The sequence below is a fragment of the Pongo pygmaeus genome, chromosome 16 (genome assembly GCF_028885625.2).
Source record: "Pongo pygmaeus isolate AG05252 chromosome 16, NHGRI_mPonPyg2-v2.0_pri, whole genome shotgun sequence".
NCBI lineage: Eukaryota > Metazoa > Chordata > Mammalia > Primates > Hominidae > Pongo > Pongo pygmaeus.
The window spans coordinates 60,956,440-60,984,283 of record NC_072389.2 but is presented as its reverse complement, the minus strand read 5'-3'; the positions used below and the strand labels follow the sequence as shown (position 1 = coordinate 60,984,283).

Sequence of the window (27,844 nt, the reverse complement as noted above, 5' to 3'; positions counted from 1 at the left end):
TACACTTGTGGTTTTTGTTTTGTTTTTGGTTTAAACTTTCTTCTTAAAAAAACTTAACGCACATGAAATTTTAAGCCTTGTACTAATTATGCACTCCATGGACTGGAGGGGAGCTGCAAGACAACGCTTCCTGGAGGAAAATATTTTATCTTAGTCTTTAAAAATATTTTGTATGTTTATTTTATAACATACATAATATATTAGGGCAGTCACACATATGTATGTTATAAATAAATGAAGATATAGATAATTAGTATGTGTGCTAGAAAAAATTACTTATGGATAGTGAAACTTAAAAATTTGGAAACCACTGTTCTAAAATATTGAATCAGGTGTTTTGTTTTGTTTTGTTTTGTTTTGTTTTGTTTTTGAGACTTTTTTTTGAAGTCTCTCTCTATTGCCCAGGCTGGAGTGCAATGGCATGATCTCAGCTCACTGCAACCTCCGTTTTCTGGGTTCAAGTGATTTCCTGCCTCAGCCTCCCAAGTAGCTGGGACTTCAGGCGTGCACCACTACGCCCAGCTCATTTTGTGTTTTTAGTAGAGTTGGGGTTTCACTGTGTTACCCAGGCTGGTCTCCTGAGCTCAGGCAGTCCGTCCGCCTCCGCTTCCCAAAGTGCTAGGATTACAGGCGTGAACCACCGCGCCTGGCCTAATCAGGTTAAGTGAGTACCCATTAGGAAGCTTTATAGTCTAGAGAAGGAAATAGACATTAATAAAATCACCACATAATTTATAATTACCAATTTTAGTGTTATGAGGTAAAAGCATTTGGAGCGAAGGGGCTGTGTAATAGTGGACACTATAGTTTGAGGGTGGGGGTCCGGGTAGGTTTTCCTGAGAAGCTGGTACTGAATTTGAGATCTGAAAGATAATAGGAGTTAACTAGGCAAAGGATCCTGATGGGATAGTGAAAGACGGGATGGTGTAAACTAAAGCGATAGAATGATCATCAAAGCAGGCTAAATACGAGTACTTATTTCTGTCTAAACAACCTGATTTATCAGTTGCTTTTAATAAGCTAGTGTGATACCACAAGGGTTCTCTATCATCATCCTGACATAGTTTATTGAAACTGTACATATTTTCCTATTCCATTTTGAGATGTTTAGAAGCTTGAAAGACTTGAAATCCCAGCAAATGTGGGCTGCTGTAAGAGGCGGCCCTTTGAATTAGCCTTGATAGCTGACTCCATTGACCTTTATCTTGATTTATCATAGAAACTAGAGCAGCTGCCTCAGCTGAGTGTTACAGTGACATCTTAGCTTTCCCAGCCTGCCAGGATGTTAATAACTTATGAAACCTGTACACACAGTAGGCAGCACATTTTGCCTGATTATCACAATTGATTCATCTTTTCCTTGGTAGGTTGTGTAAATACATCTAACTGGGGTCATTATTTCAAATTTATATGTCTCCCATTTCCTTCTAAGAAAGATTTGAAGTGACTCAAAACAGAAACACAAAACTTAAAGTAAAAAAACAAATAAATGAGACAAGGCCCAGTGTTAGGAATTTAGGGTTAAACACACCCATACTAAAAGCGAGAATGTAAATTAATATACAGCTTTTCTAGGGGTAATTGGGCAATACCAAAAATGGGAGGGGACTTATAATATGCATACTCTTTTACCAGAAATTCCATTAATAGAGACCTATCATAAGAAAATAATAACGCAGGCCGGGCATGGTGGCTCACGCCTGTAATCCCAGCACTTTGGGAAGCTGAGGTGGGCAGATCATGAGGTCAGAAGTTCGAGACCAGCCTGGCCAACATAGTGAAACCCCATCTCTACTAAAAATACAAAAATTAGCCAGGCATTGTGGTGCATACACCTGCAGTCCCAGCTACTCCGGAGGCTGAGGCCAGAGAATCACTTGAACCTGGGAGGCAGAGGTTGCCATGAGCCAAGATCATGCCGCTACACTCCAGCTTAGGCAACAGAGCAAGACTTCATCTCAAAAAATAATAATAAAAATAATAATGCGCATGCACAAACATTTAACTGTAAGAGTGTTTACTGTAATATACAGGGTCACTTATAATTGGAAAAGCTGGAGAAATCCTATATATTTAGCTACTGAGGTTTAACAAGCTGTGGTACATTCATACAATTTGAATATAGTCTACAGCCATACCATCCTGAATGCTCCTGATGTCATCTGAATAAATATGGACATTGAATGTTTTAAAAGAGAAATGACAGAAATCTTTCACAGCGTATTAAATTTTAAAAGCAGGTTATAAAATACATAAATATTGAATATGTGTGTGTGTGTGGATGGTAAAGGGAATGAAAAGAAAATAGCAACCGAATGTTCACAGTGTTTATCTCCGTGTGATGGTATTAAGAACCTTTTATTTTTATTTCCTTTTTTGGCCTGTCTGAATTTTATAAATTTTTCATAACAACTGTGTTTGATCATAATTTTTTAAAAAGTAATTTTAAATTGAATATACCTAGATGAAGAGATTGGGACAAAGATAAATAAAGACTGGAAAATCAATGAAACTAGGATTATGTTCTTTATTGCATGCCATATGGTCTTCTACTATTGCTAGAAATGGCCTATAAATTGAGTTAAAAACTTCCTTGCAGTCATAACAAACTACAGTTAGCTATGGGACACAGGACATTTTAATTATCAGAAGAAGTTCGTAGTATACTAATTAAAATCCCAGATACCTTACCTCCGGAAAAACGCTGTATGTTGAAATAGTGGAAGAATCTCTATGAATCATGTATTGAAATCATTTTAACTTATGCTTGATAATATAATAAGGAAAGGTGATTCCTGTTGTATCTAGGATCACTTAACAAGTTACAAAGTTTTGGTTGACCTAGAGATATTAGTGGAAGAAACAAAAAATTTTTTCTTAACCTTCACCTTTCTCCATCTGAATGGCCAAGTATGATGATTTTTAGTGTGTTCCCCTTTCTTGAATAGCTACACGTCCACTCTTTTTATAAAATGACCTTTAGTCTCAGAAGAAAAATCATGGCAATGGGCCTCAATTCTGACCCCACAAAACAATAGAAACTATGTTTAAAGCCTCAAAAAATCTTGAGAAGTAAGGAGACACACTTTTAAAAGGCCTATTTTTCTGTGCGTATCTCTATTCTGAGAAATTACAGTGAGTATTGTAATTATAGTAATTCTGTGTCCCAACAGGGCTCAATTGTGTACTTATATGGCCTCATTCTTGGTATACTGTATTCCAGTGCTGTGTACATTTTACAAATTGGCATTCTAGTATGACTCATTGGGAATTCAAAAAGAAATCTGCATTTGCATACTTTATATTCAAAGTCCCAGATAGTTCTAGAAATCTTACTAGAAGTGTGACAGCATGCTGGTATCTCTCCTTTTTATTGTCCTCAGTGTCAAACAAGTGATCAGTATAAACATTTGTATATAGATAGATGGATATAACTTGATATAGATAAAAAGAGATAAAATTGGCCACTAAGAAAATTATACTGCTCTGGCCAGACTCATGCCTGTAATCCCAGCACTTTGGGAAGCCGAGATGGGCAGATCACGAGGTCAGGAGATCGAGACCATCCTGGCTAACAGGGTGAAACCCCGTCTCTGCTAAAAATACAAAAATATTAGCCGGGCGTGGTGGTGGGAGCCTGTAGTCCCAGCTACTTGGGAGGCTGAGGCAGGAGAATGGCATGAACCTGGGAGGCAGAGCTTGCGGTGAGCCGAGATCACACCACTGCACTCCAGCCTGGGCAACAGAGTGAGACTCCGTCTCAAAAAAGAAAAAATTATACTGCTCTGGGTTAGGAAAGCTTTTGAAGTCATGTTTCTCTTCAACAAGCAACCTAACAGATTATAGATTATAGATTTTTTATTTTCCTTTATAAAATACCCTAGATTAAAGTCATAATTTAACCTTTGTAGTAGTATTGTCAAAAATGTTTAGCCCGAATCTAATAATGAAACCATCAGATAAGTCCAGATTGTGAGACATTCCACAAAACAGCTCAACTGGAAATGCCATCCTTGGAGAAGACAGGAAAAGAGCAGGAGACAGTTCTAGATGGAGACATGATGTGGAGCGTGTAATCCTGGATTCTTGTGGGGAAAAGCAGTTATAAAGAACATTATTGGACAGTTTTGGAAATTTAAATACAGACTATATATTAGATAAATGCTGCCATTGTTAAATTTGTTGGGTATAATAATATTGTGTTGGAGAACATCCCTTTTTAGGGGGAAAATGTCACAGTATTTAGATGTGATGTGAAGTGTCGTGATTCAATAAAAGAAAAGATGTGTATAAGTATACACACAAAAATAAAAGAATAAGAAATAAAGCAAATACATTAAAATGTCTATAACTAATTTTAAAGGTTTAAAAATGCCCTGTACTCTTGTACTGACAATTTTTAGTCTGTAGTATCTCCAAATTAGATAATGGTTTTACAATGATTAGGCACTGAAAGGTTAAAACAACAGCACTTCTGAAGTAATTGCTTATAAAAAAAATTCTCTAGGAATGTGGGGATATTTAAAAGTTGTATCAGTCAGTATATACTATAAGTTTGCCTCTTAAGAAATTAAGGCACAGAAAATCAGTTTCTTATTCGTATTGTCCAGAGCCTGCCTGTTCACACTGTCCAAAGTTTATACTGTCTAAAGTTCATACTGTCCAAAGTTCTTACTGTCTTATTCATACTGTCCAAAGCCCACTTGAGGAACTAAAGGCTGTTTCTGTAACTGAGTGGATAATACAAAAATACTCTGAACTGAAATTATTTCCTTAAACAACTGAATACCTCGTTCATGAAATGTTTGTAAACTGATATGTATAATAATATGTTTCAGATTGAATATAAGAAACCTAGATCTGTTGAATGTTTTATCAGAAAATATTTTTGGTTTAATTCTATATGCTTAAATTGTTTGAGGTTCTCTGTCATATGAAGATATGTTGAATACCTTTCAGTACCCCTAAGCATCTTCAGTGTCCTTTAATACCTAAAAAATTTCAGGTTGAAGAGACTCTTTATAGCCAGTTAACACATTAATAATATGCAGCTGCTTGGATCTAAGAACTCCCAGAATTCTTTTATTTGCTAACATTAAAATCTATTGCAGTTTACATAAGTTGTTGTAACATACTGTTTCTTGTGAGTTTTAAAGGAGGCATAAATAAATAAACAATCATGGTTTTATCACTGTGATTGATGAAGCTGTTATTTTACCAGCTTGCATTTCCCACTTGAGAAGAAATTTAAGATTGATTTCAAGCTATCTGCATCTTTCTCATTTTGTAAGCATGCTTTTCACTGCCGAGGGTTGAGATTTGAAGGGATGGTTATCAAACTACAGATGTTTTTGCAATGAAACTGTGCACTTCTGACCAAGTCATTGTGGTTCAGGAGATGATAGATGATATTTTCATGTTGCTTCACAAAAGGGTCAAAATGGCATGGCAAGCCCACGACAGTGAAACGGAAAAATATTAGTCCTGGGAGGAAATTTATTTCATAGCTTCAGGGGAAGTTTGGTTGTCATGAATAGGCTCTCTCTGTCAGTCTATAAAAATATTGTTTGTAAGGCAATGATGTATGTGAGACAGACCGTGTATGTGTGTTGGCAGACAGAGCAGCTACTTAAACAAATGCTAAGCCAAGTACAGTAGCATGAGTCAAGTGTTCTACTTCGGATGCTTTTAGGGTAATGATTGTTTTTGATAGAAATGTCAACATAATCAAAGAAATTTATTTCATTTTCTGATGTAACAACTTTAAACTTCCTTTGTAAATTTTATACCTTAATTATCCCAGGATACGGCACACACACCGCTATTCTAACACACTTTGTTTTAGAATTATAAATTTTGTACTTATAATCAACGATCATTCCATTTTACTCACTTTTAAATTATTTGGGTATGTATATGTGGACATAGCCTTAATAATATGGTTCATATACAACTACTATAAATTCTGGGACAGTTAAGCCACTGTCCTTTTGAAGTGTTCTTTTCTGTTTCTCTTCCCTAACCAAAGGAGGTATCAACCCTCACCGTATTTCCATTAATTGGTAGTGCAGTGGGAGAGACTCATCTTACAAAATTGGACCAGTGAGGTTCCTTTCTTCCACAGTGATTCACAAAAGGAAAAGCCTTCCATTACAGAAGTACATAGAAGATCAAAAACCATGTTTGTGGGATCTTCCAATCTCACTTTCGTATTAGTTTTTCAGTGTTTGAATGTAAATCAGATTCACTTATAGCAGAGTTCAAGTAGAAATCTTCAACTCTAAATATTTCTTATCTAGACATCCTAAGGTAATACATTTGTCAAAAAAAAATGTTTTTAAAAGAATTCTTAAAAGCCTGATGGACAATTAAAAATTAAATTACATGATCAAAAAAGAAATAACAGGATCAAAACATTAGTGAACACAACATAACTGGGAAAGGAAAGCCTTGTGCTTCTGAAGTTTACAAAACAATCCCAGTCATTTGGGGGAGGTTTTAAACATAGAAATTATCTGGCCGGGCGCAGTGGCTGACGCCTATAATCCCAGCACTTTGGGAGGCCGAGGCGGGCAGATCACCTGAGGTCAGGAGTTTGAGACCAGCCTGGCTAACAGGGCAAAACCCCATCTCTACTAAAAGTACAAAAATTAGCTGGGCGTGGTGGGACATACCTGTAATCCCAGCTACTCAGGAGGCTGAGGCAGGAGAATCACTTGAACCCAGGAGGCAGAGGTTGCAGTCAGCCGAGATCGCACCATTGCACTCCAGCCTGGGCAACAAAGAGCGAAACTCCATCTCAGAAAAAAAAAAAAAAATAGAGATGATCAATAGGATATACTTATTTTGGTAGGAAACTGATTTTCAAATGACACGTACAAAGAACTTTCTTCTAAATTATTCTAAACTCAGTAGGAGAGGAGATGTTTTTCCTGCAGTGAGAGGTGTTATTTGTCTTAAGACCCTTCAGGGGATGGGAGCAAAACAAAAGAGTGTATCATTTCAGGTTTAGACAAATACTCTACCGGTCAGCTTCCATGAAAGCTATATATAGAATACACAGGGTAAGTTTGAGAAGTGAAGGACTGACCACTCCATCTGCTGTTCTATTTTATACTCAAATCTTCTATATATTATCATACAACAAATTTATAACATTTTGACGTAGTCATCATTAAAGAGAATTCCTTTAAATTTATAACAAACAAAGTGAAAAATGTTTCTGATTAACAATCCCTTTTAGAAATTCACTTTATAAACGGAGAATGAATTTTTAATCTAGGCTTAACGTTTACATTCTTTTAGCTAAAAACCTGGTTTTAAATCAGCATACTAGTACATCCATGTAAGATATTATTTTAATCATCATGAATTAACGTTTTCCATTCTAACACAAGTTTGATGATATGAGACAAAGAATTCTCTCTTAGAGATCTGCTCCCCTCATCTCGGTGTGATTTCAAGTGGAGAAACACTGTAGTCTTCCATTTGGAAAGCTTGAAGGCAGATCTCATTGTGCAAATGTGATTTGTGTTTTTGTTACTGTGCTTACACATAGCATTTTAGCGTAGTGTTTCACTCGGCTTCCCTTTCCCACCCATCCCCCTTAGCGTTTTTCCTGCTCCTCTGCTGCTGGGCCAGACTTGAGCTGGCCCCAGATTCTATGTCAGAGGCCATGACCCAGGTGTCAGAGCAGTCCGTACTGCTGGCCTCTTCTCTGAATAATTATATGGGGGGTATTGTGTTGAAGGGACAGGCTTGGGGGCAGTGCAGTCACCCTGGCTAGCCAGACCAAGGAGCTCTCCAGTTGGACTGCAGGGGAACAATGGGCCTGAAAAGGCTCACGCAAAACCTTGTAGCACAAAAGATTAAATTAAAAATGGACATTTGGCTAGGCACTAGGTTTCATCCTTCAGACGTTCACCTTTCTTACTTATTCTGATCATTTACTACCTAAACATCTTGAGACTTTGCATATCCTGACGTTATATCAGCATATTTTCTGATTGCTACCTACTTTTGCATATATATTCTAATTCGACGATTTTTAATGCTTTGAAGCTGTGTTAATTGTGACACTTTGTTGCTACTATAGCAAGGCTTTTCTATAGCAGCATTTTAAGTAAACAATTTAAAGTTATACATAGTCATTTTCAAATAATGCTTTTTTTATTTTCTTTACGCATTTTATTAGGCCACCCCAGCATGTTCCTGTGTGTAAATTGAAAAGTGGCAGAGGGCGATCCTAAAGTAGATGTGATTGCTTTATCTTCCTTTGGTCATAGGAGGATTTTTTCCCCCTACTTGAGAATTTCCGTAGAAGGATGGGAAATAAAACTCTCTAAGTCTTCACCAGAGCTGAATTTTAGAAATAGTGTTGGAGGTGGAGTCACTCCTTTGGGGGAAAAGTTTTCTCATGTTCTTGACCTTAGGTTTTCTCTTAATTTTATCTAACCCTGACCTGCTTGCTCTGACCTGGCTCTTTTCAAGGCTTCTGGAGCCTCACAAACAAACATCACCTGAAAGCAACAAAGACGTAGTTTTCATGACCCAAATATTATCTCTTATTGTCGATCCACAGCCCAGTACTTTGAAATGATTGTTTTTTCTTATGAATTTTCCAGGGAACAAACCTGTTAGTATTACAACAAAGAGTCCATAAAGTTTGAATTTGATGTCCATCGGTTTTACTGTCTTAGTTCATCTTCAATCAGGCAGTACTTACTCTTCATGGTATTGGGGGGAAGGTATGGTGTAGAAGCTTCCTACTCAGTGAGCTTTTTAGCTTTTGCCTTGGGTCTTAAAGAAGTGTAAGAATAAAGCAATGATCAAAAGCCAGCAGGATTGGAATTCTTGAATGTGTTCTCCTTAAAGTAAAATTAATTTACTACCTAATGTTTATATATCTGATTATTCTGCTTTTGTTCTACTGGACGTTTGAGTAGGTTGAATGTATGTATTCATATCTCCCATTTATTCAGGGCCTGTTTCAGAGATAACTTAACCAAGAAGTTGGGGGGGCGGGGGGAAGGTTTCAAGCCACTTTGTAGGAGTGGATGCCATTCTTTGGAAGGTACTCTTTTACACATACTCTTACTATTTGCTATCTGATTTCTCAAACATTAGTGATATAGGGCCCCTGTTTTACAAAGTAGGCCCAAAAGCACAGACTTGGAACTGAAGGACAACCCTCTGCCAAGCATGTCCTCTTCCATTTCTGTTGGTTGACCTGAGCTGGAAACTTTGACATGTTCTTTTCCTTTCTTGTTTTTGAGACCGAGTCTTACTCTGTCACCCAGGCTGGAGTGCAGTGGCGGGATCACGGCTCACTACAACCTCTGCCTCGTGGGCTCAAGCAATCCTCCCACCTAAGCGTACCAAGTAGCTGGGACTATAGGAATGCACTATCACGCCTATCTAATTTCTGTATTTTTTGTAGGGACGGGGGCTTTGCTGTGTTGCCCGGCCTGGTCTTGAACTCCTGAGCTCAAGCCATCTGCCACCCTTGGCCTCCCAAAGTGCTGGGATTACAGGCATGAGCCACCAAGCTCAGCCACTTGGTACTTTCTTACTCCTTAGTCTCTTCTCCCAACAGTTCCATTTAGTCACCTGCCTTCCATGTATATTTAATAAAATCCACAATGGCTCTCAAAGCTCTGTGTGATCTGTCCTCAGCCTCACTTTTCTGTGTGACCCTCCCCCATAAAATACCCTTTACTGCTGCAAATCTGAATTCCTCCCTGTGACTTCTCTCAGGGAGAATGTGCTCCTGTCTCCACACCTTTGCTTATACTCTTCCCTTGGCCTAGATCTCTTCTTCCCCTGGCCTAGATCTCTTCTTCCCTATGCTTCTTGTAGAGTCAAGTTCTGCTCAAATGCCGCCTCCTCTGTGAAGCCCTGCCCACTCTCCAAGTAAGTGGTAATCGTTCTCTCTTGTGAATGCCCTTCGAGTTTAACACATCTCTTTTGCAGCAGTTATTCCTATCTTGCATGGTACTTATATTTACTTTTTTTGTCTTAGCTCCCCTAATAGGTAGTTATCTAAATAAATTTGAGAACACTGACAAACGTGTCAGCTTTCTAATCGTACAGATGAGAAAACTGAACTCCACCAGACTGAGCAACTTTCATAGCCACACAGCGTGTTAATCTAAGATTTATATCCAAATCTCCAAATTCCCAAACCAGCTTTCTCCCCTCAATTTAGTCATTCAGCACTAAAAGACATCTATAAAGTAACTGATGTTTTTCTAAACATTTTACAAATATAAACTCATTTAATCCACATTTTATAGATGACGAAACTTGATTCAAACCCAAAACCCAAGTAGTGTGGTTATAGAGCCTGTTGTTCGATTACTACACCACCCTGCCCTTGTACATGAGAGGGAGCAGGGATTAGGAATCATAGGATGCTAATAGCAATTATATTATTACTATTTATTTATTTATTTATTTATTTATTTATTTATTTATTGAGACTGAGTCTCGCTCTGTCTCCCTGGCCGGAGTGCAGTGACGCAATCTCAGCTTACTTCAACTTCCACCTCCCAGTTTCAAGCGATTCTTGTGCCTCAGCCACCCGAGTAGCTGGAATTACTTTCTTTATGTGCTCACCACCACACCTGGCTAATTTTTGTATTTTTAGTAGAGTCGGAGTTTCACCATGTTAGCTAGGCTGGTCTCTAACTCATGGCCTCAAATGATCCACCCACCTTGGCCCCCCAAAGTGCTAGGATTACAGGTGTGAGCCACCGTGCCTCACCACTATTGATATTTTTATTAGTATATTATTGTTGTTGTTATACTCAAGTCCTCTTTTAAAGCACTTCATGTGAATTAAATTATTTTCCCTCCCCAACATCTTCATGAGATGGATGCTATTATCATTGTAATACCCATTTTACAGGTGATTATAACCAAGGTACAGAGAGAAAAAATAACTTCTCCAAGTTTCATAGTAATGACCAAGCTAGTGTTGGAATTCCAGTCAGCCTGGGTTTAATATCCCAGCTCTTAACCACTATGCTAGGCTGTCTCTTAGCTTCTTAGTGGCACTGAGTCATTAGGAATGTTGTCTTCTATTTGGCTCAGCATCCACTCACTGTAGAGGACATGGAAGCAAAACTGATACAGAGGGTTTTTTTTTTTTCTTTTTCTTTTTTTTTGAGACGGAGTCTTGCTCAGTCTGGAGTGCAGTGGCGTGATCTCGGGTCTCTGCAACCTCCGCCTCTCGGGTTCAAGTGATTCTTCTGCCTCGGCCTCCCGAGTAGCTGGGACTGTAGGCACGTACTACCATGCCCGGCTAATTTTTGTATTTTTAGTAGAGACGGGGTTTCACCATATTGGCCAGCCTGGTCTCAAACTCCTGACATCATAATCCGCCCGCCTTGGCCTCCCAAAGTGCTAGGATTACAGGTGTGAGCCACCGCGCCCGGCCAATACAGAGGTTTTTGAAGTTTATATGAAATATTCATAGGTATGGCAAATATTTATCCAAGATAGCCCTTCTTTTTACTGCTATTTCATCAGGCCTTTCATTTGGTGAAACTTAAGCAATTGCCATAGTTCCTGCATAACTGTTTTGATTTGCTCATTCATCAGATACTCAGATACTAGATTTCAGCTGTTTTCTGAATGTCTCCCACCTCAACACCTGGATGGTGGGTCATCACTCTCCTAACAGGTACACAGATGCCATCTAGTGATAGAGAACAGAAATGCAAGTTTTTCAAGTAAAATGCTAGATGAAGGCATGCGGTTTTTTGTTGTGTGGTGTTTAGAAACATGTTTCAGTGTAGGTTACTTAAGGTGTTGCACAGAGATACAGTTAATGCATTATTATTGTTAGCTCATATGCAGTTAGAATGGAATTAAGCAAGTTGTTGACGAGTACGACTTTAAAAGATTTTGGCATTAGAAAGCCTCATAGGCCTTTGTCTTGTTGAGTCTGGTCATTGAGGATAAGAAACACCTCATTGTAAAAATGGGATATAATTATTAATAACAGATTGAATTAATTTTTGGGTCCATATGCTTGCTGTTTCTAATACTTGCCCTCAAACTCTTCCAGATTTCCCTTTAATGAAATGACTTACTGTTCTTCCACTAGGAAAGGAATTTATTAAGTTGTTTTCCAAAGCGTTTATCATCATTAGGGCCATTTCTTTGTTGGCAGATGAGAGATTATTAGATCAATATGGAAGATGTGGGTAAAGGTAGATATACCACTGGGAGGAATATATACCATGTGACATGGTTGCCAAAGCAGCAAGCATTCTTAGTGGCCACAAACACAAAACACAGTTGTTTCGATAGTATATACAAGCCAACACACACTTTGGAACCTTTGCCTGCCTGCTCTATACACCAGAGAATATTAGGGAGAACAGAGAGTGGTTAAACTGAGCTTCAGTATTTGCCAATTGCTAATTTGCCGATATTCTGTTCTCTAGATCTTGTTTGTATGAACGAACAGAGATCTTTGATATTCATAAGCTTTCACAAAGTTGATTCCAAAATGTGTTAAGTTTGCCATATTTTTGATACTGCCTTTTCTCCCAGGCACCTTTACTCACATGGCAACAATATAGTATTTTGTGTTTATTAATTATAGGAACTCTACAAAGTACTTCATAGGCATGATTTCATTTACTATTCTTAAAATCCCTATCAGAGAGGTCCTGTTACATTTCCATCTTCCAAATCAAAATAAATGAGGCTTAGGAAAGTAAGAAACTTGCTCAAGTCTATACAACTGTTAGGGGTAAATAATACCTACAGATAGAATATCCATTTATCAGCCTGTTTGGTAGATTGAAATTTAAAGTGAAATTTGCGTCTTTCTAGTCTTCGAGTCTCTCATGCAGTGCCTGACTTTTGGTGGGCTCTTGATAAATGTTTATTGATACCTGTGAACTCTTTCTTAGCCAGCCAGACTTCTGGCTGTGACTCTTCCTTTTTTATTTTGAGACGGAGTTTCACTCTTGTCATCTAGACTGGAGTGTGATGGCATGATCTCGGCTCATGCAACAGCTGCCTCCTGGGTTCAAGCGATTCTTCTGCCTCAGCTTCCCGAGTAGCTAGGATTACAGGTGCCCGCCACCACGCCCGGCTATTCCTTGTTTTTTTAGTGGAGATGGGGTTTCACCATGTTGGCCAAGCTGGTCTCAAGTGATCCACCTGCCTCAGCCTCCCAAAGTGCTGGGATTACAGGCATGAGCCACCATGTCCAGCCTGACTCTTCTTTATGTGACTAATAATCCAGGTAGAAGAGCTGGTGGTGAGAATGAATCAGGTTGGAAGGAGGGTTAGACCAGTCCTAGAGACAGCAGGGAAAAGACGGAGAGTACAGCCATAGCAATGTGTCAGGAAGATGATCATTTTTGGGCCAAAGGGTGACTCCCTAATAAAAGAAAAGTACATTTGGCTAGGGACAAAATGTAAATGTAAGCTGACAGTCCAGAGCTGTACTGTTATGAATCAAATTTGTGTTAGATTAATTTGAGCTTTCTTTCCTAACCCTTCATCTTTATATATTGCTAAATCTTTAAGCAAGTTTAACCCTAAATTCAAATATTACCCATTTGAGCCATCACCCCAGAACCATTAAGAATTGAGGAGTGACAGCCGGGCGCAGTGGCTCACGCCTGTAATCCCAGCACTTTGGGAGGCCGAGGCGGGTGGATCACAAGGTCAGGAGATCGAGACCATCCTTGTTAACACGGTGAAACCCCGTCTCTACTAAAGATACGAAAAATTGGCCGGGCATGGTGGCGGGCGCCTGTAGTCCCAGCTACTTGGGAGGCTGAGGCAGGATAATGGCGTGAACCCTGTAGGCGGAGCTTGCAGTGAGCCAAGATCGCGCCACTGCACTCCAGCCTGGGCGACAGAGCAAGACTCCGTCCTAAAAAAAAAAAAAAAAAAAGAATTGAGGAGTGAGGCCGGGCACAGTGGCTCATGCCTGTAATCCGGGCACTTTGGGAGGCCAAGGCGGGTGAATCACAAGGTCAGAAGATTGAGACCATCCTGGCCAACATGGTGAAACCCCGTCTCTACTAAAATTAAAAAAATTAGCCGGCCGTGGTGGTGCATGCCTGTACTCCCAGCTACTTAGGAGGCTAGGGCAGGGGAATTGCTCAAACGTGGGAGGAGGAGATTGCAGTGAGCTGGGATAGCGCCACTGCACTCCAGCCTGGCAACAGAGCAAGACTCTGTCTCAAAAAAAATAAAAATAAATAAATTGAGGAGTGATTTTTATGCTCCTTGTGTTGAGTTTTGAAGAAACTAGAACCAATTTCTCCCTGTCTTCCCTTTCTCCTCCTTCCCTTGCTGGGCTTTGAGGAGGCCTGCCCTGTTTGTGGCTGTTCTTTCTAACTCTGCTGTTTTCCCCCAAAAACCACGTAGCCTAAGTCTGCTGAGTCTCATGTAACCAAGCACCACATACGTGGCAGTGCTTAACACAAGAAGGGCTGAAACAGGCCTTGGGACTGGTTCCCTGTGGCATTTTACAGTGTTGGCCCTAGTCTCTGCTTTGTCCCATAGGCATCGGAGGGTCTTTGCAGAACTATGAAGTTTTAGGACTTGACTTTTGCTACTTATGCTGAAGTTCATTCTTTGTGTATTTACGTGTATTTAACATGTTAGTCCTAAACTCTGTTTTTTTTTTTACCCTATATCCTTAGTTCTGTTAATTCTGTAGCGGTTCTGTGTTTTCTTTTTTAGCTGATCACTCTTACTGCCTGACTCTTCTTTATGCTTATCTTAACACTATTTGAGGGCTCTGGTCCCTACTTCCACTCTTAAATTTACAAACATGAAGTCAAATTTCTGAAAAATTAATGAACAAGAATGAACCAGGATATTCCAGGGTCTCTGGATTAATAAACCAAAATAATATTATGACTAGATTTTGAGATTGAAGGCAAATTTCTTAAAGCTAAAGAGGAAGGTGTGGTAAATCCACATTGTCCGCTGCTCAGCTTTGCCCCTAACCTGGTACTTTATAGTTTTAAAAATGGTTCACAGGACGACATAAAGAGTAGATCACTTATGAAAAATGTAAGTGGGGTTTCTCACTCCTTTAAATTATTTTTTCCGTATAGTATGTCCTATGTCCTATAATTTTTTTCTAGTAAAATAATTTCCAGAATTTATTCTGGGGGTGTGTGTGTATTTTAAACTTTTCTATTTGGATAGAAAGGATCTTGTACGCCCGATATAACATGGGAAGGAACCTGGTCCTTGAGACAGTTACTCCCTGATGATTTCCACATAGGAGATGGGGAACTGCTCTTCCTTCCATGGGGCTTATGTGAGTCTGTCCCGAGTGGGCAGTAGCCAAGTGCTTGGGGCATTAAAGGAGCAACTCGGTTCTCTGATCTCTTTGGGACACATAAGCTGTTCCTGTCTGACCAACAAAAAAGTTTAATTCTGGGTTTAAAATTTAGTATAAGAAGTTTATTTTTTTAAAAAGGAAGAAGGGAAAACTTGAAGAATCAATTTTAGGCCTAACAAATGGAACCATTCCAGAAATGTATTCATGCAGTATTGATTGAAGTTGTTTGCATGGTAGAAAAAAGATTAATCTTTCCACCTATACTCATAACCCTCATCAAAATGAGCTTTCTCTGTGAAATAGCTGTATTCATATCTGGCCCCCTGTGGAGAACATGCTCTACTTTGAGGATACATCTATCCTATCCTTCCTTTTCTGTATCTCCTGTATTCTGGCACAATACCTTTATATTCTGGAGGCTTTCCTAAAGACCCTCTTCTAATTAAGTAGAGACAGAATAAAGAAGTATTTTTCAGCTGGGCGTGCTGGCTCACACCTATAATCCTAGCACTGTGTGAGGCCAAGGTAGGTGGATTGCTTGAGGCTAGGAGTTCAAAACTAGCCTGACCAACATGGAGAAATTAGCCAGGTGTGGTGGTGTGTGCCTGTAGTCCCAGCTACTTGGGGGGCTAAGGTAGGAGGATTACCAGAGCCCAGGGAAGTGAAGGCTGCAATGAGCCATGATCGCACCACTGTTGTCCAGCCTGGGCACCAGAGTGAGACCCAGTGTCCAAAAAGAAAAAAAAAATCATTATTATTAGGAGACAAACTTCTTTTGACAGAGGCGCATGTATTTGAGCCTCTAAATTTAGAGGTCCTGTACTTTGTCACGGAAATAACAAGTTCTTGGTTCAGCTTCATGTATATTGCACGTTCTCCTTAACACCTTTGAAGGCCTGCTGCAGTGGCTCATTCCTGTAATTCCAGCACTTCGGGAGGCCAAGGTGGGCAGATCGCTTGAGTGCAGGAGTTGGAGACCAGCCTGGGCAATATGTTGAGTCCTCGTCTCTACAAAAAATGCCAGGTGTGGTGGTGTGCACCCGTAGTCTCAGCTACTCGAGAGGCTGAGGTGGGAAGATCATCTGAGCTCAGGAGTTTGAGGCTGCAGTGAGCTGTAATTGCACCACTGCACTCCAGCCTGGGCAACAGAGTAAGACCCTCTCTCAGAAAACAAACAAAAGAAACATTGGTATCACAGCTTACACATAAAATGGATATAACATCTACCTTATGGTGTTTTCTGATAGTCAAATAAGATGATGTATCCAAAAGACATTTTCTATGGGATAGTCAAATGCTAGATTAGTCTTCTTACCTTTCTATCTAGAAAGGTTAGAAGTTTTCTAAGTCTCAGAAATTTTTCATCTTGTGGTTTTTTGAAAAGACAAATGGAAATGAAAATATTTTAGAACATTCTTTCAATGAATTTTAATATGAAATATCAGAAAATATCAGTTTCTAAAATATTTATATAAACATACTACTTTGGAGAGTTTTATAAACTTTATATTTTATTCTGGAATTTTATTTAGTTGGTTTATTTGAGAGATGGGGCATTGTTCTGTTGCCCAGGCTGGAGTACGGTAGCACAGTCATAACTCACCACAGTCTCCAACTCCTGCGCTCAACTGGTCCTCCTGCTTTAGCCTCCTGAGCAGCTGGGACTATGGCATGCACCACCACACCAAGCTAATTTTTATTTTATTTTTTATAGAGATGTGATCTTGCTGTATTGCCCAGGCTAGTCTTAAACTCCTGTCCTCGACTTCCCAAAGTACTGGGGTTACAGGTGTGAGTTACTGCACCCAGCCTCTATTTTTAGATTTTTAAATGTTTGGATTCACTCTAGAATTATTTTTAACCTTTAATTTCACGTTGTTTTCCAGATTGGTTGTATCTATTAAGGATTACTGTTTTCCCTTATGAAATGTTTAATTTATTTGTGTTTTTTATTATTTAGAGAAGTATAATAGAGAAATATATTATTTTTGAGTTGTATCCTTTTTTTTTTTTTTTTTTTTTTTGAGACGGAGTTTTGCTCTGTTACCCAGGCTGGAGTGCAGTGGTACAATATTGGCTCACCGCAAGTGATTCTCCTGTCTTAGTCTCCTCAAGTAGCTGGGATTACAAGCATGTGCCATCATGTCCGGCTAATTTTTGTATTTTTAGTAGAGATGGGGTTTCACCATGTTGGCAAGGCTCATCTCAAACTCCCGACCTCAGGTGACCCACCCGCCTCGGCCTCCCAAAGTGCTGGGATTGCAGGCATGAGCCACTGTGCCCAGCCTGAGTTGTATATTTCTGCCCTGAGCAATTATTCTGTATTTAAATGTCATCATAAGCAGTTAACTTAAATGTATTTTTATTATTAAACTTCTTGATTATTTCTTAAATTATGTAAGTTAAAATGTATAACTATTTTTTCAAAGCCCTGAAAAAAATTGTTTTAATGTGTATTGGATGGACTTTAGTTTTAGAATTCTGATAGTTAATAAACACCAGTAGAGGGAGCTCCAACTCATCTTTCTTGGTGAAGTTCGCACTTGAGAATGTAGGTTTGTAGAAAGGACGCATTTAAACTTAAAACTTAAACAAAACATGGTTATATAAATTTTCAAAGGTACTAAAGAATGACAATTGTAATTTTCTTTAACTTGTTGGAATAAAAGAATCTTAGTTTGATTTCCATACTTTGAAGTAAACGGCCCTCAAATATAACTGCTTAAACGAAAAACTTCTACAAAGTGTAACCTCTTGCAAATGATTCATTAAGCAAACCAAAGGCTTTTAAAATCAAGAATCTATCTGCCAGTTAAGGAAGAGGATAAGGAAAAGGAGAGAAAGGAGAAGGAGTGGTTGTGGTAGTATTATTGTTTGAAATTAGATTAAGTAAAGTAAAATTGTAAATTATTGGTAGATAGTCACAATAGCAGTGTCATATGAAGGTGGATTGCTGAGTCATTGAGCAGTAATTTTATATTACTGAGAACTTTTATGCATTCAGAAGGTTTTTAAACCAAAATCTATAAAGGCTTCATTCAGAACCTTTGCTCACATCTAGAGACCTGGTCCTAATTATTTCCTGTTGGTTTCTTTATAGACCCCAGAAGAAAATATCATGTGAGACTCCTGGCTTACAACAACATAGAAGATGGCTATCAGGCAGATCAGACTGTCAGCACTCCTGGATGCGTGTGTAAGTGAAAGCCATGGCAGTTTGTTTTACTATGACTCACACTGTTCTTTCTCCTCCTCCTCCTTTAAGTTACAGTCTCACTACTACTTGGAAGCTTTGGTGGCTTAATTTATATCCTCTGTGCTGCGTAGCATAGTTTTTTTGTTTTGTTTGTTTGTTTGTTGCCTCCCAGTTCAAGCGATTCTCCTGCCTCAGCCTCTCGAGTAGCTGGGACTACAGGCACCACCACCACACCCGGCTAATTTTTTTTTTTTTTTTTTGTATTTTTAGTAGAGACCGGGTTTCACCATGTTGGCCAGGCTGGTCTTGAACTCCTGACCTCAAGTGATCCACCCGCCTTGGCCTCCCAAAGTGCTGGGATTACAGATGTGAGCCACCGCGCCTGGCCGAAGTATCTTAAACAAATAGGTGCTCAGTAAATATTTAAGTAAGATATATTGAATTATAAGTCCTATTTTCATTTTGCATACAAAAGACCATTAGACATTTAACTGAGGAAAATAACCACTGAATATCTATATACCAAATTTTTTAAAGTCTGCTTTTCCCTCGAGGCTGTTTCTCTCCAATTGCTGTTCACTTGTACTGCTCCTAAGAAGGATGTTCTAGTCTTAAGTCCCCCACTGGTTTTCTCAGTGTTTTTGGCTAGTAGCCTGACTTCTCTGTGCTTCTGCTTTCCAATCTGTTAAGTATCAGTAATGTAGTCACGCACAGCAGAATGACATTTCTGTCAACAATGGACCACATATGTGACAGTGGTCCCATAAAATTATAATGGAGGTGAAAAATTCCTATCACCTATGACATTGCTGTTACAATCTCATAGAGCAACCTGTTACCATTTCTCTGTTTGGATATGTTTGGGTACACAAATACCATTGTGTTACAGTTGCCCACAGTATTTAGTACAATATCATGCTATATAGTTTTATAGCCTATGGGTGATAGGCTATACCATAAAGCCCAGGTGTGCAGTAGGCTATACCATCTACGTTTGTGTAAGTGCACTCTCTAGCGTCCACACAATGATGAAATCACCTGATGAAAAACCTAACACATTTCTTAGAATGTATCCCTGTTGTTCAATGATGCGTGACTGTTTTTGACTTCTTATATAACTCACGGAAGAGCTGTTTAGGTTTGGATGATATATCTCTAGATCACTATGAATCTCTGGTGGAAGAAAGACCTAAAATCAACTTATAGGGTGGGATATTATTATTTTACCATTTTACCACTTTCTATGTTAAATGTTATGTCGTATCGTAAATTAACATTGTTTTTCTCAATAGCTGTTCGTGATCGCATGGTCCCTCCTCCACCACCACCCCACCATCTCTACGCGAAGGCTAACACCTCATCTTCCATCTTCCTGCACTGGAGGAGGCCTGCATTCACCGCTGCACAAATCATTAACTACACCATCCGCTGTAATCCTGTTGGCCTGCAGAATGCTTCTTTGGTTCTGTACCTTCAAACGTATGTAGCTCCTATTAATGGTTATTTTCTTTGCTTACCTCACCACGCCCCCCCACTCCAACTTCTACTTCTTACCATCTTGGGCCCAGCTCAGGCTTCACCTGTAAGCATTTGTTTCAGGACTTAAGTTATTTATAAAGTGGCTACGAGTTTTGCATCCTTACTGTATTCTGAAAACCATACTTTTTGACATTTAATTTATATAAGTGATTTTTAAATTTTCCTTGCCTCATGCAACAAGATTAGGCAAGAAGCTATTATTACTCTCAAGTGATTAAACTGAGCATGTTTAAAGAAAGAAAGGAGACTATTTTCATGCTGGCAGTCAAAAAGTAGGGCCAGTTGTCTTTCTGTTTCTAGGTTAGAGTTAAGAAAGATGCCCATCACAGTGCTCTAAAAGAATGATTTTGGGGAGGCTGAGGTGGGAGGATTGCTTAAGTCAGAAGTTTAAGATCAGCCTGGGCAACATAGCCAGATCCCATCTCTCCAAAAATTTGTTTTTATATCAGCCAGGTATAGTGGTGCATGCCTGTAGTCCTAGCTACTTGGGAAGCTAATGCAGGAGAATTGCTTGTGCTCAGGAGATGAAGCCTGCAGTGAGCTATGATCCCACTGCTACACTCTAGCCTGAACAACAGAGCAAGACCTCGTCATGAATGAATGAATGAATGAATGAATGATTTGACTTCCAATATTTCAGAGGAAATCCCTTTGTATTGGGACATTTTGAGTTTGCTGTCAAAGAGAGGCAACTAGTAGGCTTATTTCTACAGGACAATACCAAATGTAGTATTTTTAGAAGTCCAATTAAATTGTTCTTTAGTCTAAACATTTTTTCATATAAAATAAGGAGGTAATAAAAAATAACATTATGCCCTTACCTATTTGGAAATGCTGACATTCTTTTAGAAACAATAATATACTACCAGCATTAACAACTTCATCACTCATTATTATAGATCAGAAACTCACATGTTGGTTCAAGGTCTAGAACCAAACACCAAATATGAATTTGCTGTTCGATTACATGTGGATCAGCTTTCCAGTCCTTGGAGCCCTGTAGTCTACCATTCTACTCTTCCAGAAGGTAAAGAAAACAGCTCCCTATAGATTTTATCTTTAAAAAAAAAATTAAGGAAATGTTTAAAAAATATGTATGTCACTCTGTGTAGGATACTACCCTAGTTGCCACCTACCACTTGATGTATATATTTGTTTTGTTTCATTTTTTGGCTTTTGAAATTTCTTTTTCCTTATTATATTTAAATTTTTTCTTCTCAGTGTGTGTATTGTACAAGCAAGTAGGCTTAAATTTAGTGTCCTTTTAGAAACCTTAAAAAAAGATCAGGTGTGCTGTTCAAATCTGCAGCCAAAAAATTTTAAATGGCGGTAAGTGAATAATATGTTTGTTAATGATCTTAGGAGCCCACATTATAATGAAGTTATTTCTGTATGAATAGCAGCTTGATAGTGTGCACAGTGCAATTTATATATCGGATTGAGCACCAATTCTGTAGCTTACCTGTGGCTCTAGCTAAGATATTTTATGTCTCTAGACCAACATTTTCTTATCTCTAGAATGAGGACGAAGGACTAGATAATCTATTATATAAGCATCATTTCTGCTCTATTTTAATTTTACAGAGAGAAAGTAAGGGACATTTATGACAGTGAACATAGGACTTTGTTGCTATGGTTTTGGCAATATTCCATATGAGATGTGTTAAAAACCGGCTCTTCACACTTTGATATTAAACATGGAGTCAACTTAAATTCCTAGATTTTACTGTTTTTCACAGATATATTATTAGATGTAAGTCTGCCCTGTAAATTCACTGATTCACAATTTTTCCAGGAATAACTATGTTTTAATGTCAGGAGCATTTTCTTCACTGGCCTCCTAGATCAGGTTAAGTTGATGTTCTATACATGTTAGTGAGAATTATCAGTACTAATGGGGTGAAACCCAATATCTAATGGACAGGTGCTGTTGGTGGAAGTAGACATTTCTAGTTAGCAATTTAGCAAAATGTTTCAGGAACCTTAAAAATGCTATCCCTTTAACTTAGATTCTCCATCTAGGAATCTATCTTATGTTTTTTAATGTTTAAATATTATGAAAATACAAGAAGAAAAGTAGTACTTTACTATTATCACTAATGATCTTTGAAAGCTGTGACTTTTTATGGAGGTTTCTAATTTTTTGAACTTTTTTCTAAGCCTATAAGCCAGGTATTTGAGTATTTATGAACCATTTTACTCTATTAATACAATATTTTGTTGTGTGTGCACAGCACCAGCAGGCCCACCAGTTGGAGTAAAAGTGACATTGATAGAGGATGACACCGCCCTGGTTTCTTGGAAACCCCCTGATGGCCCAGAAACAGTTGTGACCCGCTATACTATCTTATATGCATCTAGGAAGGCCTGGATTGCAGGAGAGTGGCAGGTCTTACACCGTGAAGGTAAATATCATAAATTGCCATGAAGGATGAAAAGTACGATTATTAATATTAAAGAAACAAAAGGAAAGGGGAATCTAGAGTTTATTTTGAATTTACATTTTTACGTATGAAGTAATAAAAGATTTTGGCTTTGTTCAAAGGGCATTGGGAAGCCATCCACCAATTTTAAGAATAGTTTGTGTTTCAAAAAGGTTACTGTTACTTTTGCTAATAGAACAGATATAGCCGGGCACAGTGGCTCATGCCTGTAATCTCAGCACTTTGTGAGGCCGAGGTGGATAGATTACCTGAAGTCCGGAGTTCGAGAGCAGCCTGACCAACATGGTGAAACCCCATCTCTACTAAAAATACAAAAATTAGCTAGGTGTGATGGCAGGCGCCTGTAATCCAAGCTAACTGGGAGGCTGAGGCAGGAAATTGGCTTGAACCCGGGAGGTGGAGTTGCATTGAGCCAAGATCGCACCATTGCACTCCAGCCTGGGCAACAAGAACAAGACTCTGTCTCAGTGGGGAGAAAAAGAGGTTTGGTTGAGGCCAACTGGAGATTAGAGTAATGCAAAGGGACTAGTTAGGAAATTACTGTAGCCATCCAGGAGAGAGGTGATAGTCCTGGACTAGGATAGTGAGGATTAAGATGGAAAGGATAGGATGGTTGGCCGATATTTAGGAGTTAAAATTGATAGAACTTGATAGCTTGGATGATAGGAAGGAGAGAAGATTAAGGAAGGGAGATTTGTTATGGATGAGTCTTAGGTTTCTGATAGTGTGTCTTGCAAGGAGAAGGAAACACTGGAAGGAGATATGATTGAAGAGAGAAGACCTTAGTAGTGCTAAAGGGACTAAAATGGTCCACATATGAAAAAAGAATTGACCTGTATGAATATTAGAGTCCTCTTAAATACAGGGAAAAGCTGATTAGGGCTTAAGAACACTGAATTTAATTTTTTAAAGAGTAATTTTTTTAGTTGAGAAAAACTGAATTACAAAGTTTTTAGGTTTCTTACTGCATACTTTTATTATATCCTTTTCTAAATCTTGCATTTTTTTTTTTAAGACAGAATCTCAGCCTCCTGAGTAGCTGGGATTACAGGCACGCACACCACCACGCCCAGCCTAGATCTTGAATCTTGAAGTTGGACAAGTCCCATTTGCCAGATTTTAGCTGGGCCATCACATAAATAGTAAAACTTCATTATTTTGGCACTTCCTTAATTTAGACATACATTCTGAGAAGAGAGTAGTTTGCCAACCAATAAAAAGCTGAAGAAGAATTTCAGGCAGGAAATGTAGTGGCCACCTATGCACTATATTCTATACACTCTACAGTACTAGGCACTCCCACATACATTGTACTTTTCAAGAGGAATATTTATCCAATTAAGATAAATTTAAAAGATATTTATGTGCGTGTAATATAAAACTCTATGAGTTTTAAAATAAGCAGATGATGACTTTACCTGGAGTTTTGATCATTGCATGTTCATATTTTTCATTAAGCGGAAGCCCCACTAAATAATGATTTCATGGTCACTGAAGAGACTTGAAAGTACTAAGTGTTTGGCAGCAGTATGATTTTATGTTTATATCGGTTATCTATTGCTGCCTAACAAACTAATTTACAACTTAAAATAACCATTTTGTTTTCTCACAATTCTTTGAGTCAACAATTTGGACTGAAATCAGCTTGGCAGTTCTGTTGGTCTCTCACGAGGCTGCAGCCATATTACAGTTTTGATAGGCTCTGAGTAGTCTAAAAACGGCAAGACAGAGGCTGGGCGCAGTGGCTCATGCCTGTAATCCCAGCACTTTGGGAGGCCGAGGCAGACGGATCACGAGGTCAGGAGTTCAAGACCAGCCTGACCAATATGGTGAAACCCTGTCTCTACTAAAAATACAAAACTTAGGCAGGCATGGTGGCTCATGCCTGTAGGCCCAGCTACTTGGGAGGCTGAGACAGGAGAATCGCTTGAACCCGGGAGGCAGAGGTTGCAGTGAGCTGAGATTGTGCCACCGCACTTCAGCCTGGGTGATAGAGTGAGACTCTGTCTCAAAAAAAACAAACAAAAAAAACCCCACCAAAAACCGACAAGAGCGGGCTCCCCAGTCAGGAAGAGAAAAGAGGAAGCCCCACATACAAAGCTTTCACAAGCCTCTGCTTACTTCACATTCGCTAATGTCTGATTGGGCAGAGTAAGCTATATGGCCAAGCCTGGAACCAGTGTCGGGAGGGCTACAAGGGGGTGAATCGACGGGGGGTGTAATTCACTGGGGCCCTCAGTATTACAGTCTATCACAGTATTCTTTTTTTTTTTTTTTTTTTTTTTTTTTTTGGAGACGGAGTCTCGCTCTGTCGCCCAGGCTGGAGTACAGTGGATCTTGGCTCACTGCAACCTCTGCCTCCTGGGTTCAAGTCATTCTCCTCCTGCCTCATCCTCCCGAGTAGCTGGGACTACAGGTACACGCCATCATGCCTGGCTAATTTTTTGTATTTTAGTAGAGACGGGTGTTTCACTGTGTTGCCCAGGCTGGTCTCGAACTCTTGAGCTCAGGCAATCTGCCCACCTCAGCCTCCTGAAGTGCTAGGATTACAGGCATGAGCCACCATGCCTGGCCTCACAGTTTTCTTAAAATGTATAATTTAGTCTCAGTCATTCAAGTCCAAAATGATTTATTGACACAGCACTTAACTAAATAACTAACCTGATTTAATGAGTTGTTATAAGTATTAATAAAGAATTTTGATAATGTGAACACATACTTCTTTTAGTTCTTCATTTGCACCTGCCTAAAAAGAAGCAGTATAGAGCCGGGTGCGGTGGCTCACACCTAAAATCCCAGCACTTTGGAGGCTGAAGCGAGTGGTTCCCCTGAGGTCAGGAGTTTGAGACCAGCCTGGCCAACATAGTGAAACCTCGTCTCTACTAAAAATATAAAAAATTAGCCAGGCATGGTGGCAGGCGCCTGTAATCCCAGCTACTAGGTAGGCTGAGTCAGGAGAATCACTTGAACCCAGGAGACAGAGGTTGCGGTGAGCCGAGATCATGCCATTGCACTTCAGCCTGGGCAACAAGAGTGAAACTCCGTCTCAAAAAAAAAAAAAAAAAAGCAATATATATGTTGTTCTGGCTCCTTTTAAATGTATTCATTTGTAGTTTTGGAACAGAGCTCAGAAAATAGTATTTTGTCTCATTGATGCCTCAGTAGTGAAAGCGATTACAGTTACAGATTTTTACATCTGTGTAAGCCTTTCTAGCTATATAATAGTGCACAGGAAAAATATTCTCTTAGTTGTTGTGGTTTTAAGAAACATTTGTGAAAAGCTTTTGTCATTTGTTAAATGTAGAGAACTTTTCGTAGCTAAGGCCAATGATTCATAGAGAACAAATAAATCAGTAAAAAGCAACTGAGTTTACTTTTCTGAGAGAGAAAAAGTTTGACTCACATTTAAACAAAAAGCAAGGAATATAACACGGCATTTAAAGAAAAATTAAAATGTCTTTTATGTATAATTATGGCAGCTTTTGGAAAATCTATGGTATAGAAAAAGATGAAGGAAAAAAGAATAGGGAGAGTGTCAGTTTCTCATTAGGTTTATACATATTTATGTATACATTTAATTCACATATTTTAATACAAATGGAACAAGGTATTTTTTGGGAATCAAAACATTTAAAAATGTTTCTGGTGAGCATATAATACTTGTGGCTAAAATGGTACATGGTAGTACAATGGTTGAGCAGAAACATTATATGAAATTATGCTTGTATGTAATTTAAAGTAGATCAAAAATTATAGGCCATGGTGGCATGCACCTGTAGTCTCAGCTACTCGGGAGGCTGAGGCAGGAGAATCGCTTGAACTCAGGAGGCAGAGGTTGCAGTGAGCCGAGATCACGCCACTGCACTCAGTCTTAAAAAAAAAAAAAAAAAAAAGATTACAGGCCTTTATCCTCCTCGTATGCAGTAAATCAGCACAAACTACTCAATTCTTTTTAAATCCAAAAAGCACTGGAGGAAATTATGTTCTATCTCAGCAATTCATGAATTCTGTCCTTTATGAGTTTCCTGATATCATAAAGATGCCCCTCTTTCAAAAAATTTTTGTCATGATTAAATAAGTTTGAGGAATACCATATACCTTTCCTCTTGTTAGAGACTCACACTGGAAATTAGCAATCCTGTAATAAAGGAATCCATTTAACTCAACATTTGCCAAATGAATTGGACCACCAATAGTAGGAACATTTTCTTTTATTAAACTAATTCTTACTGAGTGATGACTATGTGCCAGGCTCTATTCTAGGCACTGGCAGTACCACAGTGTACAAAACAAAGTCCCTACCTCCATTGGAGCTTGTATCACAGGTAACAAACCAGCAAATATATACATTTTCAAGTAGTGTCATAAATGCTATAAAGACAGTTACAATAGGGAAAAGAGACAAAGTGATGGAAATAGTAAAAGAGTTCCTGCGGAAGTAATGACATTCAAACATAACCCTGTGGATATCTGGGGGAGGTGCAAAGGCCCTGAGGCAGAAGTGTGCATTGGCATGTTAGAGGAACAGCAAGAAGGCCAGGGAGATTGGAGTGAGGGGAAGAGCAGGCGGTAGGAAATGAAGTAGGGAGGTAACGAAGGGCAGATGTAGACCAGATTTCATGAGCCACAGATTTTATTCTAAGAGAGAGGAAGGTATTGGAGACCTTTGATTAGGTTTACGTTGTGAAAGGATTGCTCTGGCAGCCACCCGAGAAGTAGATTGTAAGGAGGTAAGAGTGGAAGCTAGGAGACCATTTCAGAGGCAGGTGTCCATGTGAGAATGGATGAGGGCTTGGACAGGAGTGGTAATGGTGAAAGTAATAAGCTGTTGGAACATAAGTAGAAAAAAGCCAGTCAGATATGCTTGTAGATTGATGTAGGGCATAAGAAAAAACAGAAGCCAAATCAGTGGGAGAAATCAAGGGTTTGGTTTTGAAAGTGTAGAATTTGAGATGTGTCTTAGATGTCCATGCAGAGAGACTGATTAAGCAGAGGCTGATTAAGTTTATGGGAGAGTTTTGGACTATAGATATATGTAGTTATCAATGTATAGGTGATGTTTAAGGCTGTGGATCTGGAAAAATAATCACATAAGCATGTGGACAGAAGAGAGAAAAATCTGAGATTGTATCCTGGGGCACTTCTCCAACCCCAAAATCTTTTGCTTTTATAATTTGAATGGACACTATGGTCCAAATATGAAAAAAAGTTTTCTGTCTTCCAAAAGAGGAAGAAGAGGAGTCGGAGGTAAAGGAAGAAAACTTACTTTTATTTACACTTGTGTCAGATACTTGCCAATAATAGTTTATTTAATCCTTATAATAATTA

At 38.9% G+C, this 27,844-nt stretch overlaps 1 protein-coding gene across 1 annotated transcript in view; it reads left to right on the top strand.

Annotated features, from left to right (window-relative positions):
• PRTG (protogenin) overlaps positions 1-27,844 on the top strand; it is a 131,344-nt gene that overhangs the window by 83,333 nt on the left and 20,167 nt on the right. The window contains exons 12-15 of the mRNA XM_054451972.2: positions 18,438-18,533; positions 19,826-20,012; positions 20,972-21,099; positions 22,307-22,477. Coding sequence (XP_054307947.1) covers positions 18,438-18,533; positions 19,826-20,012; positions 20,972-21,099; positions 22,307-22,477 — 582 coding nt within the window. The remainder of the gene's footprint in view (positions 1-18,437; positions 18,534-19,825; positions 20,013-20,971; positions 21,100-22,306; positions 22,478-27,844) is intronic.